The sequence below is a fragment of the Lissotriton vulgaris genome, chromosome 6 (assembly GCF_964263255.1).
Source record: "Lissotriton vulgaris chromosome 6, aLisVul1.2, whole genome shotgun sequence".
Lineage (NCBI taxonomy): Eukaryota > Metazoa > Chordata > Amphibia > Caudata > Salamandridae > Lissotriton > Lissotriton vulgaris.
In genome coordinates this window covers 914,210,656-914,231,994 of record NC_141694.1, presented here as the reverse complement: position 1 = coordinate 914,231,994, position 21,339 = coordinate 914,210,656, and the positions used below count along the sequence as shown (strand labels likewise).

The 21,339-nt window shown below is 42.6% G+C and overlaps 1 protein-coding gene across 1 annotated transcript in view; it reads right to left on the bottom strand.

Moving 5' to 3' along the window:
* RGS7 (regulator of G protein signaling 7) overlaps positions 1-21,339 on the bottom strand; it is a 2,226,031-nt gene that overhangs the window by 306,785 nt on the left and 1,897,907 nt on the right. The window contains exon 13 of the mRNA XM_086925320.1: positions 54-164. Within this exon, the coding sequence (XP_086781446.1) occupies positions 54-164 (111 nt within the window). The remainder of the gene's footprint in view (positions 1-53; positions 165-21,339) is intronic.

Sequence of the window (21,339 nt, the reverse complement as noted above, 5' to 3'; positions counted from 1 at the left end):
TAAGCTTTTATTTTGTGGCACCCCATGTAAGGCAGAGATGAAAAAAAACACACCTGATTTCTAATTCCCAGAACATGGCATCATCTGACGTCCATGGGTTCGAAGGGTCTGGAGGTACGAGAAATGGGTCGTAGTCCACATACTGTTCTGTGTAGGCTAATAAACTGGAAACAGAAAAGCATCACATGGTAAGAGACAATCACATTTTTAGTTCAAACAATGCTTCTAGTTCTGTTGATTGTCACTTAGGTACATAAGCTAATTAAAAACATGTAAATAAACAAATCAATGTGTACATAAATTAGTCAATTAAATAATCAATACACCTGCAGTACATCAGTGATTAGTGAGAAAATTGCAAAGTGAACTTTGACACAGGGTAAAACAATAGAGAAGAAGCATTTGAAAATCCAATAGGTCTGGGCTTCGGCAGGCAGCCTTATCTTCATTAATGCTGGCTTTGTCATGGGTTTTTCAATATGTTACTGTTGGGCAAGCTGCCAAGCCCACTTCAATCTAAAAAACTGGGCAAGCACAAAAATATTTCTTTGGTCAGAAAGCATACAGTGCCCTAAGACTCTGAAAGAAAATACGTTGCAAGTCTATGTGCTCCTTGTGAATGGGCAGATTGCCATCACTCTCAGATAAGATAGCCAATGGCTGAAGTCAACTGACTGATAGCTGTAACGGGTGGAAGAAAAATGTGAATGACACAATACCAGGGCAATGGATGAAGAGGGCTGGCTGGAAGGCCTTGTATAAAAGTTCAGTATACAAGGAAGTTAGTAAGGTATTGACTACAAAAGGTAAAACTATCTTTAAACAGTCAAAAGCGATAGAAATCTTTCCCTAGAGGTATCCTGAAAACCAGCATTGGGCCACCCGCCCCATGGACCCTGTGTTAAAGAGTCAGAACTGTAATTTACCAAGACACAGGTTGGTGGCCCTTATGTGCCTTGGAAGTGAGAGGCAGTGTGAAAATAAACAATTAAGGGTTCATATGTCACAGAGTTTTCTCCCTGGAACCTGATTAAGCTATCAGCGTTTACAAAGTTGCACCTTTGCAAAGTGCTGACAACTCTAATTAATGTCAATAATAGAGGGAGTTGGGCTAAATGCTGATTCTTCACACTTAAGATTAAAGGCCACATTCGCCACATTCGTCTGAGGCTGTTTCCTTCTTTGCTTGCAGTAGGGTTCCATGAGCATGTTACTGCGCCCAAGCACCTTATAGGATCACAGTTACAAACTTTACCCCACTGGCCGTGCTCCTTCCCTTGGTAGACATTTAGTAGATCATTGCAGTGATGTGGGCTTTGACAGGAGCCAGAAATGTACAACAAATTATCTGTTCTCAACAGATAGTGCTGGGTGACTACATCCACCTTGGGTTCTTTGTCAATATCAAAGTCTTGCAGTGGAACTAAATATGCGAAAATTAAAGCAACAGCCTTGTGGCTAGGGCCAGGGTTTCTATCAATGGTGTTGAAGCCATTGTGTATGAAATGCCAAATCTTGAAGCTTTGACCCCTGAAGACGTCATAGGGTTAGCCCCTTGTCTTACACTCAGCCCCTTTTTCTCTACTGCAGAGGTAGAGGAAGGCAAGGAGTACAACTAGAGAAAGTATACTTTTAATTGTTCTCAATGTATTCAATAAACCGTAGATGAGGTTATCAAGGATGATGTCAGGGCTATTAGAAGGAAAGTCTGGACAGTAGTGGCTACCATTAATGTCATCCATGGCTTCTGTTCTAAGTATATTGGACGAGCATTTACATTTGGGGGTCAATGCGGAAATGGAGTAACCTGCGTTGCCACGCTGCTAATGGGCCTAATGCTCCATTTCCACATTTATCCTAGGCCTGTGAGTGACCCTCAAGAATACCCCAGATTGCATAGTCAAATTGGTGACCTAGAAGAGGTGAATTAGCCTAAGCCGACAAAGCAATTCAGTCAATTTCTTCAACCGCCGGGACCCACAATGATGATTCAAGATGGCACACACATGCTCTGTCCAAATGCAGAGCGGCGCATGAGCTGGCAAAATGGGATAGATGTCCGCTTTAGAGTTGCAAACTGGGCTGGTGGGGTCCCCCCCCCCCACTGAAAGACTAACAGAGTGCCTCCCAAACCCACCCTGTCATCAGTGCTTGGCGATTGGTCCTAACACGGTCTGGGATGTAGAGTGGCCCTGTTTGAGTGAAACTTGAAATTGGGGGTAGGAAACATGCGTGTTACCCTGCCTTCTACACAAGGTTTCCTGTTCTCTTCTCCTGTCAGCTAGGAAATAATACTTCATAGAGGTGTGCTTGCTGAAGAGTTAGGCCCCCATAAAATAAAGTTTTGCTCCTTTGCGAGGCACTTGCTTATTGCGTCCTTATGGCTACTAATGGGGGGACAGACCCTCGAACAGTGTTTGCACTCTGCTGCATATGCTAAAAGTAGAGGCACATTTGTGACACCAGTATTCTGAGGCACATGTTGTGATGTCACTTTGATATGGCCAGGGCCAGTTTTAGCACTGGTGGCGTGGCACCCAGTGTGACAATCCTTTTTGCACTCACCCCCAATTACATCGTTCTCCACAGATTCTCACTACCACCCTTTCAACAGTGCCCATGATCTCTTCATTGCCCCATTTCACCTGCATTATATTTGTTTTAGAGCACTACTCATTTCAGAGCACTTTACTTCATATACACATTATACAGAGATAATGATTCGATTCAACGGGAAATGGTACATTGGTTAAAGAGGACAACAAGGTGTAGGAGTCACATGCCATCCATACAGGTTGTCAGGTTTATTTTAAGAGTGTTTGGACTGGAGAAGCACAAACTCAGTATTTAAAACATACTGCAGTGCTTGCGGTTGGCTTTACTAAAAAGAGCGTATTTGTCCCTGTTAGACTCGACATCTTTGGCATGGTTTACTCTGACTTTTGCCTCTACCTCCTGTATTTTTAATGCTGTGCTGGATTTAGTTTTTTGCTAGCTGAGATGCTTTGGACACTTTGCCACTGCTGATCAGGGTCGAAGTGCAAGTGCTCTCTCTGTAAATTGTTGTTACAATTGGCTCTCCATGATTGGCATATTTGTTTTACTGGTAAGTCTCTAGTAAAATACACTGAAGTGTGCCAGGGCCTGTAAATCAAATGCTACTAGTGCGCCTGCAGGGCTGATTGTGTCATCCACATGAATAGCCATGAAAAGGTATATCGGACCTGCCACTGCAGTGTCTGTGCACAGTTTGATAACTAAACAGTTTTTTAGTCTCTGTGCACACTTGTTTTTAGGATTTATTCCGATACTTAATGATGCTTGGTTTAGCGCTACGCGTTGTCACACGATGCCTATTCGTGTCTTTAAATTGAGGCGAATTGTGCGGAGGTTGATTAACCTCCACTAGCCGTGCGCTGTGGTTCAACTTGAAACTTTAACTTGTTTCTTCTCCTGTTTTAAACCATTATTTTACAAAAGTTCATGACTCCATTTTTTCTTTCTTTTGCTTAGAGTTTTATTGGTCAGTTACTTTTCTTGATTCATTCATGAATATTTGCCATTTCATATCCTTGAGTAATCATAATATCTTTACAACTCTGCAGGAGAAGAAACAAGTTAAAGTTTCAAGTTGAACCACAGCGCACGGCTAGTGGAGGTTAATCAACCTCCGCACAATTCGCCACAGTTTGATAACTGCCATGTCAACTTGGCAAGTGCACCCACTTGTCATGCCCTAAACGTCCTTTTTCTTACATGTAAGGCACCCCTATGGTAGGCCCAAGGTACCTCCCTGGGCAGGGTGCAGTGTATGTGAAAGGTAGGACTTGTACTGGTGTGTGTGTGTGTGACATGTCCTGATAGTGAAATACTGCCAATTTAGTTTTTCACTATTGAAAGGCTATCTCCCTGATAGGATAGAATGGCAAATACACTGTAACATCTTACAAGTATAACTTTCTATTGGCACAAGATAGAGAAATAAAGTTTAGGCTCTTAGACCTCAGAATTTAATAAAACACCTTTTAGTAAAGATAGTTTTTAAATTATGTATTTGAAAAGGCCCATTTTAGAAAGTACAACTGGAGGCTTGGCCCAAAGGACAGGGGTCAGGTAGGGTAGTAATACACAAAAGAAACTCAATGAGTTCTAACTTGAAATGCCCTGAGCCAGCGAACGGTGCTTTCACATCAGTTGAAAGAAAGGCGGATGTAATTAGATTGACCAAAAGAAAACGGGACGTCATTGAGGCGAAATATGCCATGCCGGAAATACTTGTGTCAGGATTAAGACCCACAAGAAATTTTGTATCAGTTGAAGCTACGAGGCACACTGCTGCCATTCTAAAGTGGTAAAGATTTGTTTCACGATCCCCCAGAACACGGGAGCTGTGGGTGAGAACTCAACTCCACCAGAATACGTTGACATCCATTAAGATGAAGCCCTGACAAGAGTCCCAGTACTACAAGCTTGGGTCTTGAAACGCGTTGGCAATTGTTTTTGACGCAGAGGAATTGTGAATTAATATGCTGTATTCTTTGAGGGAGTTGAACTGAAAACTATTCCCCGCATACACGCTAAACTAGTTTCCTGTGTTAGGTATTTCCCTTGGCTTAAAATATAGGATAGTGACATGATTTTCTCATTTGCCAAGTGACATGATGCAAATAGAATGTTTGTTGTTTGGAATTACTGTATATAGCGATGTTCGATTTCATTTTTTCTCCTTTAATGTTTTCAGTGAATTATTTGATGTATTGGTCTAATGTATAGTTTGATGTCATTGAAAAATTAAATGTTTCTCCACCTTTCATGCATTTGAATTTTTGATAAAAAAATTATTGTATCTCTAAAAGGAATAGTTAAATAAATAATCGATTCAAACAAAAAAGGTATTTTTTTGAATGTCGCTCTAAAGTAAAAAGAGTAAAACGTTTGAAGCAGTCAGGTTCCTTTTGTGTATTCAATAACGATTTTAGAAAGTAGGCATTTTCTTGTTTAACCATTCTGTGCCTCTGCCTGTTTGTGTATTGACGGTCTGGTTTCGGAGTGACAGGGGCTGGAGATGAGCATTCACTGTAGACAGCCACTGGGGGGTTGAGTTGTGCCTGTCCCTTTCTGGATGACTCAGATCTGGGCTAAATAGACATTGGCTGAGTTTAGAGTGATGGGATGAGATTTCCTTGTACCTAAATAGGGCCTAACTCCCTTGCACAATGCTGCCTCCACTCCCTGTGGTCATACTGCATTAGTGAGGACAGAACTGGTTTGGACTGGGCTCAGAGACCCTTGCACAAAGAGAACAAATACATACCCCAGAGATTTAGATTGTCTGTACTCAAGAGGAACCTTTGCCAAGGAGAAGAGCTGAAGAGCTGTGAGGAGGAGTACTGCCCTTTGCTGTCTGCTGTGTGGGGTTGGCCTGCAGTTTCTGTTTCTGCCAAGAAAAGGACAAAGACTCGAACTTTGCGGTGAACCTGCTTGAAGAATATCTCCAAGGGCCTGTGTGTGCTGGCCTCCTGTTCAGAAGTCTCAGGGACACAAAGACTTTACCCCCAGTTCCCCTGAACTCTGCTGCTGAGAGTTCTGATCTACCAGGAGGTGCCTATTCCAGTTATGGGCCTCTGGAGTTTGACCCTGCTGCGGGGAGCTGGAAGAAAATAAGAACTGGAGAAATCAACGCATTACTCTTCTTTTAGCTATTTTCCCAATGAAGCACCGCTGTGTGAGAAGAATTTCCACACATCGCCGCGCTGCTGGAGAACCGATGCATCAAAGAATCGCAGCTGAAGAAACTGCTGCAGCACCGCTCAACGCCATTGCATCGATCGCCAATGCATCCAGGATTTCTACGCATCTCACCTGTGCAGCAAGTTTTCCCAACGCATCACCCGCAGACCAGAAATCGTCACTTCCCCCTACATAGCTTAATCGACACATCACTTCTCCTGCGTACACACAGAACTGCCACATCGCCTCCCCATGGTCTCAGGAACGGACGTATCTCTTTGTTTCTTGATGCTTCCCATCTCTGCAGTTGTTTGGCCTTGTGAATTTTGACGTGTCTACAGGTACGTTTTGAGAAATCACGCATCAATAGGTCTCTATGGATCCACGTGTTCGAAACCTCTCTAAAGTCATATTCTTATTACATGTATGTTGGATTTTTGTCATTTTAGTCTTGCTAAGTTTAGATAAAGATACTTTATTTTTCTAAACTGGTATAGTCTCCATTTGTGGTGTTATCACTGTATTACTGTGTGTTTTGAGTATGGATACTTTACACATTGCCTTTGGGATAAGTGTGTCTGCTCGTGCCAAGCTACCCAGGGGGTGAGCAGGGGTTACCTAAAGTGTGTATCCCCCATAGCCTGACTAGAAGCAAGGGTCCCCATTTGGACGAAGGTGCATACCTCTGCCAACTAGAGACCCCCATTTCTAACAGTCCCCAAATTAACTCATTTTAGGAAAATTAGGTTAATGAAAAATAGTGTTGAATGTTCTAACCTTGCAGTCTTCATATAGCTATTTGATGTGAGTTCTTAGCTGCCTGTACTTTATTAGGATGGTAACTTATGAACTACAAGTATGCAAAGGAACTCTGCGACACAAGCAGTAACCCACTGAGCTATCCACATAAAATACAGAAGTGTGATCTGCATGGTAGACGTTTTGTTTAGCAGGCATATTAACCCTACGTGCTTTTTTATGATGAGTCAAACTACCACTAGATAAAACTCAAACCTCTTTCCAGCAGGAACACTAATCACCAGAGTTATCTTGACATTTGTATTGCTGCTTGAAAACTGCTGAACACAGAAGGAAGTCTGCAGTGCTTGAAAAATTAAAGGTTATTCCTAAACATAGTGTCCCCAAGCTCAGCGCCAGGTGCGGCTGCACTGGTCGCACCACCCTAAAGCTGGCCCTGGATATGGGTGCTTCCCCTCTGTGTTACTGTATTTAATTGACATCCATGGAGCAACATGATCCTATGACCTGTTTCTGACAATTTGTTTTTTGAAACCGATGTGATCTGAAAAGGCAAATCGGATACACCTGTGTGGTGCTATGTAGATGTGTGATGATACACATTCATTGAATGTGGACACAGTCATTGAAAGTGGAATTAACTGTGAACAAGAAGAACTCAGGAATGTGGGCTAAGTTTGGAGGGAATATTAACTAGGCCACTACTGCTCACCATATTTTCACTTGGTAGACCTGCAACATTGTTTTCAGTTTGAGTGAATACCTGTCTGTTTGATTTATTAGCACTGCTCACACCATTCTTCAAACTTCTACAGGTAAAGTACACTAGAGACAAAAATAGACACACTGAACCTTCAAATGAACCTACTGAGTATGGTCCATAAGAAAGCTGAAAGAAAAGGTGGTGGAAAATGAAACTTTCATGGAAATTTCACTGACTCTGGAAGAGCTACAAAAACAGTGACAAATAAGCAGAAAGAGATCTAGTTGTTCGATGCCTAAGCTGAAGACATTGAAGGTCGCTTGCAGCATATTAATGTTCAGGTAATAGGCCTTCCAGAGAGGGGTGAGGGGCAATGCCTTGAGCTTTTTCTGGCTCATTACAAACACATACAATGCAAATCCTACTAAGCACCTTTCACTGGGTGAGATCCATAGGGTCTCTAGCCATGAGGCACCGCTTTGGGCCCCTCTGAGAGCCATAGTCACAAGCATGTTCAATTATAGACATAGAAACCAAGCCTGTGATCTGTGGTAAATCTGTGCATGGTTATCATGATTATAACCACCCTCCTGCTTTACTTACCTTACTGTTCGAGATGGATACATCACAAGTTAATATTCAACTCACAGTTACATTTGGCTAAGTGGGTTTTGATATCATGGCTAGGTTAGTGAAGTTTGTTAAGCCCGCATTTGTTAGTTTTATTACCAAATCATATGCATCGAGACAGATTGGAACAGACATCATTCACTTGGATTATTATCGAAGCCATTTATGATCTATGGTTTTAAAGAGGTTAATGGTTGACATGTTTCTAGATAATCTAGACTCTATCTATGTCTGGAGTAAACATTTGTACATCAACACTTATGCATAGCAATTATGATTGCAATACATTAAACATACAGGACATATGTACTCCCATTAAAAGTTACAGAGTCCACACTTTATTCAGATGCAAGAAGATATGCAGCACCTGTTTATGGAAACTTAATGAATTGCACATGGCGTGTGGAAACTGGGGAAGAAGTTGTGAGGGAAGTTGATAAAAGAGCACACATATTTTAGATTGCACCGGGTATTTGCTTTGTCATGAATTACACACACACAGACGAAGGGAGAAACACAATATTCAAAGGGACATTTATGGGCAACCCTCACACTGGCTAATATCTATGCTCACCAATTGAATCAGATACAATTTCTAGACAGCCTTGACCCAATCCTATTGAGAAACATAGCCATACCTAGTTTATAGGTTGGAGATTATTATATTTTACTGGACTGTGAAATGGATAGGTCAAGCCTCCTCTCACCAACCATTAGAGGGTTTACAGGGCTTAAAGCTAGCTATAACTGCACTGCTCTTAAGTTTAGAAGATGGGTACTACAGTGGCAACTGCTGGATATTCAGCGTAGCATGCATCTGTGAGTATTCATTTTATTCCCCAGTACCTAAGGTTTCAGACTAGATAAGATGTATCTAGGGGGTCAAAAGATAGCCTTTTTTTAAGTCAAGTGTCATCAAACTATAAACTGCTATTATTGTCAATGACCTGGAGTAGAACTCTCCAAGCAATCCCCACATGGAACCAGAAAGCATGCTGACAATTATTTCAGCAAAAATGTAAATATCGCTGGCAACTTAGCCACTGAGTGAGATGTATTTAAGGTGGTGACCCAAAGTAGTTATATTAAGACCTCATGTGGTGTAAAACTGTCACTACACAGAGAAAATCTCGGACTAAGGTTATTCATGATGTGAGCCACATACCCGGTTTAGTAGGCGATAAAAAATATATGATACACTTTTAGAATGGCTGAAAGGCATTGATTATTTAGAAAATGTACCTAGACAATTTGTATCCGACACAGTATCCAACCCTGCAGTTGAGTGGAAGCCCCTACCGTGGCTGCTGTACTGGTGCCCGTCCACAAGCTAAGTCAATCTGCCGATTGCCACGCTGGAGACATGGTCAGAGCTAAGTAGGAGGTGTCATGTTATTAGGGTCTACACAGTCGCTGCTTCATCTGGGGCCTTAGATATTGTCCTTCTGACGGGTGCCAGGCTTCTTGGACCCTTTAACTTTTGACTGGATTTTGGGCACCACACACATTTGCTGCCACAGTGTAGCCACCATCATTGCACTAATCTCTACCGGGGAGCTGGGTCAGTTTTGGGTGTGCAGCAGGGAGGTCGGTGGGAACTGGTGCAGTCGTAGTCAGATTGGGCTGTGTGTTCCTGGGGTGCTTGAGTAAGGTATTGGCCCCCAGGGGTACCCTGCCTCTCAGGCCTCTCAGGCCTTTTAATGAAGGCAGATAGAAAGACAATGAGTGGTTGGAGGAGCTGTCCACGGATCTAATGGGTGGCTGCTACTGACATTTCTCGGGGTTGTGAAGAGTCTAAGCCGGGGGAGTATTATCAGGCCTATCAGGATCGACAAGTGCACAGTGCAAGGAGTGTCTGCAGAGAGTGTCCTATGTGCATTCCTGCCCTATGAGTCATACAAGTTTAAGCTTGTAGATGGAGGCGGCGGCCGTCAGCAATGACTAAAGCACGAGGTAAGTGGTCAATAAGTGGTGGACAGATTTTGATCAATTATCCCAGAAGTTATCAGGACAGGGGAGGAGTTGGTGGAGGAGCCCTGCTACGAACTGCATCTGATGGGGCACCAGTGTTTCCAAGTTCTGCATTTTTTTGGCCCTGTGCCCAACTACGACTGGAAGAGGCCACCCATGTAACATCCTCACTAAGGTCCTCAATGTCCACTTTTTGACATTTAAGATGCATATCATTGTAGGTCTTGCAGGGGGGAAGGCGCTGACAACTTAACATAGAGTTACGATGGATGAAACAGAGAACAAATGTGTAAGCCCGTCTACCACCGCAAGGAACAATACTGGATGGTTTCCTAGAGTGGACAATGGGGGTATTGTTGCCGGGAGATAGACTAGGCTGAAAGACGGCTGTCTCTCTCCTCACCCACATGGGTGCAGCTCATGATAAAGCCCCCTCAACTGACTGCTCATCTTATTATTCACTCATCGGAAGGGACAGAGGAAGTTGGCCCAAATCCTCTTACTCCAGGCTATCATATTGTTTCTACAGGAGATACCGATACTGCCAAGGGCTCTGGAGATCATGTCAAGGGGACCTTGGAGGGAAGAGAAAATTACAAACATGATATGGCTAACACAGCTCTGACAAGAGGGCAGGTGGGCAACAGACAGATGACTAAAGGAGGTTCCAAATCAAAAAGATGGTGCCCTGGCCCAATGACCCACTCGGACATATGGTGAGCATTCAAGAGGGAGCTTGGGGAAATTCTTTGTTGGCCAATGCCTTAGGGATGGTGAATGTGTCAGGAATTAGGAAAGGGAGAGCAGGGGTTGGGCCTGGGGCTGTGGGTATTGTGTCAGAGGCCTTTGTGGAAGATGTGTGTACCCATGATATATTAGCTATATCAGGCTTGCTCAACCCATTTTTTGCCCGGCTAGAAATCATTGAGAGGTAGATAACACAACTGAACTGTACCTTAGAAGGGAACCAGTCCAAGAAGGCCCCCCTCGACTCTAACCCCCCACAGAGCCATAACTCCCAGCCTAGCACCTTACTTATTAGCACGCATGATTCAGGTGCTGTCTCCCTATCTGGCAGAGAGCTGTGTGACCAAAGGGAGCAAAGAGTGGGAGCTAAGAATAAGAACAAGGCAGCAGATGGTGAGGTCTGTGAACATGTTTATCTATTAGGGTTGGAAAAGGTGAAAGAATCCATCAAAGGTAACATAGAGTCCCTAAGGCATGGTCCACCTAACGATTTTCCCCAACTCCCTCCAGAATGTTCTCCTTATGTCCTGGTCTTAAAAATGTGCCAAGTCTAGCACCACATGAAAGGGAAGGGTTTTTGTCCTTGAAAAAGAAAGTTCTTAATTGCCTAAGGAGATAAACTGGATCGAGTGTTGATTTCATGAGAGATATATTAATAATTAGAAGAACACCCTAGATTGGTTACATAAAGAAGGAATCGGCGGGGACTGCCTCATCATTACATTTAGGTCACCTCGTTTGGTAGAGTCCCTACTGCATTTCTTCTACTTCCATGGTTGAGGCTAAGGTCCCATTCAAGTTCTTTCTCTCAGATACTTTTTTCTCCAACAGTCCCTTTCCTCTATGACCAGCCAAGGGAGTTTTCACCTGCAAATGGGTGTAGACGAAGAATTTTGTATTGAAGTCAGGAATTCTTTTGAGCCACTTGCCACCCTTGAGGATCTTGACTGGCTTATCAATATTCTGGAGTAAGAAAGCAACCAGGAAATATCAGGGGAGGTTGTTCTGGCATCCAGGGGGTGGGTGGGTACAATTGAGACATGCAACGACTATGCAGCCACTTCGTCCAGTCAAGGTAGCCCTGGGGTACAACAAGTGGGACTATGGTTAACATCATGGAATGTAGCAGGCATCCAGTTTAAGCTGACAAACCCAGACTGGCATTTGGAATTAAGAGAAGTCGATTTTTATTTCTTTACAGGACACATGGTCATGGGAGGGCTTTAGTGTGGAAGGATATCACTTCTTGTGTAGAAGTACCATGCTATCAAGCTCAGGTTGAGCCAACTGGGGTATAGCCATTCTAATTTCAGTTGTCCTTGTGGGCATTTCTCTAAAAACGATTAGGCACTCCTCGCACTCCCAACTTATTCTCACTCAGAACCCCCACTCTTTTGATTTGATTTTGATAAATTTGTACAATACTGTCTTTGACGCAAGAGTAACAAAGGTATTAGAGGAACTGGAGACTGCTGTAGACTCCTTTATGGATCGACACAACAGGGAGACACTCCTAATCTTGGCAGTTTATCTCAACATCAAACACTGTGGTGCCAATAATCACAGGTGTTGTGGAGCAAAAGATAAGTATGGTGGTGATGCCCCACACTTTCAGCACTCTCCAATTGAAGACTATATAAATAGGCTTATGATAACAAAGAATGGGGTTTTCGCCAAAGCATTTCTGTTAGGCATCTCGTCCCTTTTCACCTATACAGAGTCATCTAAGGGAAGTGAGATTGACTTTTTTATTATTTCATCTCATCTGGCATATATAAAACAAAGTTGAGTGGTTAGGGTCTCCTGCATTAATGATCATAACCCTCAGTCGCTTACACCTGGGGAACAAGGAAGTGAGTAGGGCAACCTTACTGGTGTCAAATTAATGGAAAAAGGGGTTAAAAGTTAAGTGGGATTCTGTGGAAAAGGGGTTTTTCTTGGCCAACTCGGTCAAAAATAATTTACAATGCTTTTAATTATTGAGCTTGATAGAGATATCACTAGCATCAATTTTTGAGGCCTTTACTTCTCTTTGTGTGGCAGTTGACAGCGGCCTGAAGCGGACCAAAGTGGCAAAAACCACCACCCCCTCAGCTGGTTTATTAATGAGCGTACTGTGGCTCACAAAAAATTAAAAACAGTCCTCTCTAAAAATCCCAGCATCAAGGAAGAGGTAGGTGAATTTTGAAAGGCATATGAAGTAATCTTGAATGCAAGAAAATCTGAGCTTAGGGGAGGCTGCCTGGGATGAGTTGTACAAGGCATCTAGGCTGAGGGTCAGTGTCTCCTTTTGGAAGGTGGTAAATCAACCCTTCTTTACCGGTTATGATAAGCCAACTCTAGACTCGGTAATACTAGCAGAAGCTTGGGTGAAGCATTTTTGTAATATTTTCAATCCTAGAAATGAAAAGGCTATTAGCCCTCAAAGCCAAGAGCATAGTCACAACTTACGAGGCTTTGAGTGACATGATAGGCACTATTGATATAATCGTTTCTATCAGGCGAAGCACGGCTGGCAAGGCTCCTGGTTCTGATAGGCCCCCCTTGGACCTCTTCAAAGAAATTACGTGCTTTGGGCTGTCATTTAACTAACGTTTTTAAAGCATCAATTAAGGGAGATCTGATTGCATTATGGTCCAAAGCTATAGCTGTCCCAATATTTAAAAATGGGGATCAGAACTCCCAGGCCTATTATCATACCATATCCCTCCTGGATAGCTCCTAAAAGATTTGTGTAAGATTTTTGCTGCAAAACTTAAAGCCTGGCCGGATGAGAATCAGTCTTTGTCCAATACCCAGTATGGATTCCATCCAGGGGTCGGCACTAAGGAACAGTGACTTATTCTGCAACTGACCGTAGGTAAATATGTCAAGGCAAGGAGAGGTTCCATCCATCTTGGGTTCATGGACTGGATTTGGTCAATAGGAGAAACTTGCCGGACTGTATGACCAGGATGGGGATTGAACCAGGTTTTTTTGGGCTCCTACATAGAATGCACTGGGACACGAATGTCAGTGTTAGATTTGGTGATAATGGGGAACCAACAGAAACTATCAGTGCAAACTTAGGTGTGAGACAAGGGTGTGTCTTGGTCCCTCTTCTGTTCCTCACCTACATCAATGATTTAGATTTCCATCTGACTAGGATAGGGAAGGCTTTCCATAGAATTAAGGCACGAGCCCCGCATGTACTGTTGTAAGCAGACAATGCTGTAATAATGGCAACAATCTTAAAACAAAGTTACAAAAACCTTTCATCACGAGCTTAGGCCCAAGAAATGTGAAAGTTAGGACTTTCTCCCTTGGGGCGGGGGGGGAGGGCTCAGAAATTCATATAGAGAAGTGTTTTAGTTATCTAGGGCTTTCTTTTGATCAAAACCTAACCTAACAGAGCCTATTAATCCAGGGTCAAGTATATTCAAAGAGCAATAAAGGCAGTGTTCTCATTTGCGAGAAGGCTGGGCCACAAACCGATCAAAGAACTGACTGAGATTTTGCGGAGTAAATGTGTTTCTGTGGGCCTTATGGGGCAGGGGTCTGGTGACTTCCTAATCATGCTCTGCCTTTTTGTGCCTATCAGAGTTGGGCTTAGCAAGTCAAGGTGACATGATAAACCTGGCACCACTACTCTTTTGGCTGAGTATTTGGGGTAACCCTTGGGCCCAACTCCCTGTGAAAGTACTGGAGGATTGTCTCTCTCTCTAGACATTGATCTCAATATACCCTGGATTAGATTTATAAAAAAAATATTCCCATAGATGGGCCTGCAGGTGTATGCCGAAAACCCAGCAAGCACTGACTCCAGGGCTATCTCCAGGGTAAAGGAGGCTTTTTGGTATAGGAAAGGCAGAGGCCACCAGGTAGCCTTTGATAATTTGCTTGTAAGCCACACTTATAATCCAATCAATTTGCCACAGAAGTGTGAGCCTTATCGTTCCTGGTTTCCGAATGGGAATCTCAGGTTTAATTTAACAAGACCGCGATTCAGTGTATTGCACCTGATAGTTGCATTTCCTAGCAATAGAGTCTGGGGAGAACCACTTCTTGGATGTCTTTGCAATAACATTGCCACTCAAAGCACATTACACTTTATTGTATTTTGCACTCGGTATGATCATGCTAGTAAGCAATTTCTGTGCCCTATTATTCGCCCTTTTAATATGAACTCAAATAAGGAGGCTTGTGAGTCATTAGAAAGGCTGGAGAATAAGAATATTTGCATGGCAGAGGGAAATTGTCTCTGCCTTTCACTGGAAGTTAGAAACAAATAATGCTCAACATAACCAGCCCACACATATTTGTATGTTAGGATCTGACCTAACGTGGCTATCGGAATCATCATCCCCAACCATGGATCTCTTAGTACCACCTGAATATAGCATTGTGAGACTAGATAGACCGATAAAGACAGGAGGAGGAATTGCCTGCATCCACCGATCAGAGATAGAGGTCAATCAAATTCAATCTGACCCTCTAGAATCTTGCGAATATTTAGGTCTCAATATAAAATCGGCAACGAATCAAAGATGCAATCTACACGCGTTTTACCACCCACCAGGAGAGAACGCTAAGTTCATAGAACAGCTAATGGAGATCATTATGACCAACTCTAACACGAATGCCAATAACATATTCTTAGGAGATTTTAACTTACATTGGGATGACTGCAATGACAAACTAGTCAACACGCGTAAGGATTTCCTTGCTGAGCTAAAACTCAACCAAGCATGCACGCAACCTACACACTCAAAAGGAGCAACACTTGACTGGATTATCTCTGATATCAAAAATACGTCAATCCTCTCAATAGCCCCATGTGACTGGTCGGACCACCATGCAATAACATTCCGGATACCCTTATTGAAAAGGGGCAAGACCGTTCAACCTGCCAATGTCAAAAAATGGATTCGCGACACTAGAGACACTAATATTGAGCTACTAGTACAAAGATGTGAGAGAGACTTAAAGCCACCCAACAACTTACAGAATGCAAACGAGCTGACAGAGCATTATATTACCTCAATCGGGAACATCGTCAACAACACCCTGCCATTAAAACATAAAAGAATAACGGAAAAGACGAAGAATCCATGGTTTGACGGATCACTGAACGAAGATAGGCGCAAACTAAGAATGGCCGAAAGAAAATGGAGACAAAACCCTTCAGCCCCTGAGCTGAAAGCCCTTAGAAAAATTAGAAACCAATATAACAAAAAGATCATCAACTCCAAGAAGGAATTCATAAGATCGGAACTGGATAATGCCAAAAACAGACCACGGAATCTGTTTGAAATCCTTAAACAACAATCAAACAAACTAACCAAAACAGCTCATGAAAACGTAAAAACATCCATAAGTAGCGAAGAATTTTCTACATTTTTCACGGAAAAAGCCAAAGCGCTTGAAACAGAGCTCTTAAGTGCAGCAAATAACCTACCCATTCAACCATCGACTACGAACGATCTCAATTCGACTACAGTGTGTAACATAACAAAAAACAATGCAAACTGGGACACATTCGAATTATACAATAGGAATTCAATCGCCAAAATGCTCATGAAAATCAAACCGAACAACCACTACCAAGATCCCCTACCTGCAAAATGCGTAAGAGAAATCAGCCACATTGTGGTGCCAATCTGGACCAAAATAATAAATGCTTCACTGTCACAAGGGACCCTCCCAGACTGTCTAAAAACTGGTCAAGTTGTTCCATTGATCAAAACACCGACTGCAGATGCTACAGACCCGAATAACTTTCGACCAGTGACCAACATCCCTCTATTGGCCAAACTAATTGAGAAATGCGTGCAGGGCCAACTGAGCCAACACATCAACAAGTTCTCCCTACTAGATGAATGCCAATCAGGATTCAGATCAGGGCATAGCACGGAAACAGCGATCATCCATATTGTCGACGACGCGCTACAGGCTCTTGATCGAAGTCAAGCATGCTTGCTAATTCTTCTGGACCTGTCATCGGCATTTGACACAGTAAATCATGAAGCTTTACTGGCCAGGCTACAAGACAGGATGGGAGTATCTGGAAATGTGCTGAAATGGTTCGAATCTTTCCTACGGAACAGAACACAACGTTTCCTGGTCAATCATTCAATTTCACCATCCTGCCCTAACTCAATCGGAGTCCCACAAGGATCAACACTATCCCCTGATCTGTTTAACTTGTATGTTGAACCTCTTACAACAATTCTCAGAAACTCACAGATATCTTATCATATGTATGCGGATGACACGCAAATATATATAAAGATCACCTCCCTGGAAGACATTGAGCGAATGAATGAAACATTAAAAAGGACACTGCAATGGCTAACGACCAATCATCTGAAGCTAAATGCTCAAAAAACAGAATTCTTACTAATCTCCCCACCAAAGTGTGGTACGGAAATAAAGGAATGGACCAAGTTGGTGACTGCGCTCAACTGCACCCCGACTCTAGTCAACTCAGCTAAATCGCTTGGAATCACTTTAGACGAGAGTCTTGACATGAAAACCCATATTAATTCAATGGCAAAAAACGCCCGCTTCCACCTGAACTACCTAAGAAAATTGAAACCATTCATCTCTGAAGCAGATCTGAAACTGGCAATCCAATCTTTAGTCATCTCCAGGATTGAATATGGTTGCACCACCTTAGCAGGTTTACCAAAAACATCCACAGCACCACTAAAAGCCTGCCTCAATGCTGCGGCGAGACTCATCACCGGATCTAGGAAATTTGACCACATCTCTCCTCACCTGAAAGCGTTAAATTGGCTACCCTATGAGGCCAGAATTCAACTGAAGATAGCATGTATCACCCACAGAGCACTCCACCACAATACCCCTAGTTACCTATTCAAGAAAATTGAGCTATCAGGAGGTAACAGACCGACCAGGAGTGCCAAAGAGTTGGTGCTGCGCCCAGCCATATTCAGAAAGAAAACAACTTATGACAGAGCGTTCTCAGGAGCTGCCCCCAGGATTTGGAATTCATTGCCTCCAAGTATTAGGAAGATTCCTAATACCTCAAAATTTAAGCGAGAAGTGAAGAGCTTCTTAATGAGTAAATACCTTATATAGACAAGGTTATGTCTCACTATGAGATCGAATTCTAACAGGAAGGGAAGGTCTGCCGTGAATTAGATGAAAGATAAATGATGATCTGATACTGTCGACTTTCCTTTTGTATCTAAACTGTATACCAATTGCTACCTCATGCCAAAGCTAACTTATACAACTATCTCACATTTTGAAACTATATAACCGCTACCTCATAGGTATGACGAAAAGGACAAATGACATAACCTTCATGTTGTAAAGCTAATTCGTATTATCATCGACGAACTTGAGTGGAATGTAGTTACGTAAGCACTCACTATAGCCATATAATTATCTACCTCATATATATCTGTTTGTTCAATGATTATCATCTTGTTAATATTTAAGCTACTTTTATGTGAAGCGCTGATACCCACGGGTCTTGTTCGCGCTATATAAAACTCTCAATAAATAAATAAATAAATAAATAAATCTGACCTCCTTTTTTTACTTTTTAAATTTGTTCATCTTTAGTCTAAGACCCATTGGCCCTATTTTCATATGTTTTATGCATCTTATCTTTGTTATTTACCCTATGTAGTATCTTCCTTAAAACTGACTGTATTATCCCCGGATGCGTCTTGAACCTTGAAATGCTGCTCTATTTATTTATGAAATCTTTTTTATTATCTGCACTTTTATGGCAGCAATTGGCAGGATAACGTTTTTGTGACTGACTTTATCTAGACAACATGATGAGGGAAACAGAGCTGAGCATCTACCGGCTTGGCTATTATTATCAGAGTTCAGTTACACAAATATGTATCAATATCTACCATTCATAATGATACTAGGGAACTTGTATACACATAAAAAGAGATTAAAAAGGTATGTTCCAACTACTGAGTCCTTGTACACCTCTCCCTATGTGCACTAAGTTACATCCATTCAAGACTTTCTTGCACACATCCCAATCCCATTCACACTAAAGACAGGATTGCATTCCTAGAAAGCCCATCACCACAGAACAAATAATTAAAATGACAGATCAACTGAATAAAGGCAAATAGCCTACCATAAGAATTCCATTCTTCATTTAATGCAAAATCAACTCCACAACTCTTATAAATGTACACAGAAGAGTATGGCATGGGGAATATATCCCATTCAACTAGGGAAGCCGAGTTCACTGTGCTGACTATAGAAACGTTGGACTGCATTGATGTTATAAAATGCTATCCTTATGAAATACTGAGCATAAAATCTTGGGTAAACTGATAGAGAAGTGTGGCATCTGTACTTCTTCACTTCCCCTGAGGTCATACTACCATGGTAACCAAGGATTCCAAGTCTAGTCCTGGTATCCCAGTTGATAGAATTGTTTGTATTCAATGGACTGAAGGCTGTTACTTGGACTGGATGGGATCTTGGATGGGCTCATCTTATTCTCCAATAAACCTGGATTACTTCTCATTATTCTGCCTCCTGCCTGATCCTTTCAGCTGTAATAAGGATCTTACACTGGCGTAGTTGGCAGGATGATGAGAAGTAATCCAGGTTTACTGGATAAGCAAGCTACTGTTCAAGTTGTCAAGGAGGAAAGCAAAACCATGACTAAATCTGATGGTGTTAGTAAGATCAAAAATAAACCTATTTCATTTACATGTTACAGGTGTGACAAAGTAGGCCACTTAGCCAACAACAAAAAATGTTCCTGCCTTAAATGTCATTTGTTGAAAATGCAAAAAGACGGGGTATCTCTCCATTGTTTGCAAAACCAAGAGTCGATCTTCCAATGCTAAGTGTGTTGAAACTGAAATTTCAGAGGAAGATTTTGTCTGTGGCCAAATAGTTGACCAAGTTGATTCTGGTACGCAGCATAAGTCTTGTCCTCTAAATGACATCCAAGAAGAAGGCCAATCCACCAGAGTATTATTTGACTCTGGTGCTGAAATAACCATAGTTTCAAAATTATTTTATCAAAATAATTTGGCCCATAAGGTCTCCCTATTGAAACCCGACATACGCCCTTTGGCTTATGGTGGTGAACCTATTCCTCTAAGTGGTTACTTTGTAGGTCTTATTGAGTACAAAAGCCATTACACATCTGGCAAGATTTATGTTTCTGAGAAAGGGGATAGCATAATCAGCTGGTTCCACCAAGTGGATTTGGGAGTCATGCTTGATCCAGGAAGTGATTGTCCCATAAAAATAAAGGGAGATGTAAACTTAATCTGTGATGAATCTCTTGATATTAAAAACAAGGTCAAGCAAGCTTTTCCCAGTGTTTGTAGGGATGAACTTGGTTGCCTCATGGGGTTCAAGCACAGATGCCACTCAAGTTCTCTTAACCTATAAGAGTTTTAAAAGTTTTAAAAAATGATGTTAAAACTGAAGATCACAGAGTTTTGAACTTGAACAGGGTTTCTGTCTACAAAGGGGAAAAATGTATGGAACATCCAGTGATTTGAATAGATGCTAATGGTGATAATTCCGCTTCTTTACATCTATCCACTAGAATTGTTAAGAGGCCAAATTATTTAAATGACTGTGTATCTTGAAATGTTGTTGTTTTGTTTTTCTTCCTCTCTCTTTTTTTCTCTTATGTGTTAACGGGGGGAGGTGTGTGGCATCTGTGCTTCTTCACTTCTCCTGAGGTCATACTCCCATGGTAACCAGGGATTCCAAGTCTAGTCCTGGAAACCAAGGTGATGGAATTGTTTGTATTCAATGGACTGAAGGCTGTTACTTGGACTGGATGGGACCTTGGATGGGCGCTTCTTATTCTCCAATAAACATGGATTACTTCTCATCATTCTGCTTCCTGCCTGATCCTTTCAGCTGTTATAAGGATCTTACAAGAATACAGTACAGAAACTCCTTGGAGATTTGGTGCAGCCCGACCAACACATTTTGGAACCTGGCATAACCTCTTCTCCAATCGTCCTTGTTTGTTTCATGTCATGGATAAGCTACCTCATGCCAATAACATATCGGCTGTTGCTTTCATTAACATAGAAAAGGCATTTGATACCACATTGTGGCCATATTTATTTGCAGCACTTAGAAAAATGAGATGAGCCAGAATATACCACAGTGGATTACTGCTTAATTTCTAAGACACTAAGGGGCAGATTTATGAGGCCCTTGCGCCACGTTTACGCCGCTGTTGCGTCACGCAAGGCGGCGTAAATGTGGCACATCCCTACGAACGATTTACAATGTGACGCATCTAGGCAGATGTGTCACCCTTGTAAAGCCCTGCGCCGCTTGTGGGCGTTCCGGCGCAGGGTGGGCGTTCCGGGACAGGTGCGCCTCGCAAAAGTGGCTGAGTGAAATCTATGAGATTTCACTCAGTCACTTTTAAGCCAATGCTGCGTCAAAAGCCAGCGCCTGCTTGAAGCAGGCGTAGGTCTTGACGCAGCATTGTTAAAATGGGGCACCCCCGAGCCTTGCTAGAGCTGAGTCGCGCTTGCGACGCAACTCCAGCAATGCGACACATTTCCGGCACAGATGCGTCACGCATCTGTGCCGTTTTTGCACCATGGTGCGCCGCATTATAAATGCGGCGCACCATGGCTGGCGGAGCTGTGGCGCACTGTGGCGCATGTTAACTGGCGCATCCCTGGGGATGCGCCAGTTAACATAAATCTGCCCCTAAGTGCCGGTGCCCAAAGAATCTCCTAGGATGTACCTGCAGCTTGTACCACCCACTGCCCCAGCCAGTGTGCAAAAGGCCAGTACCAATAGCCTGGATG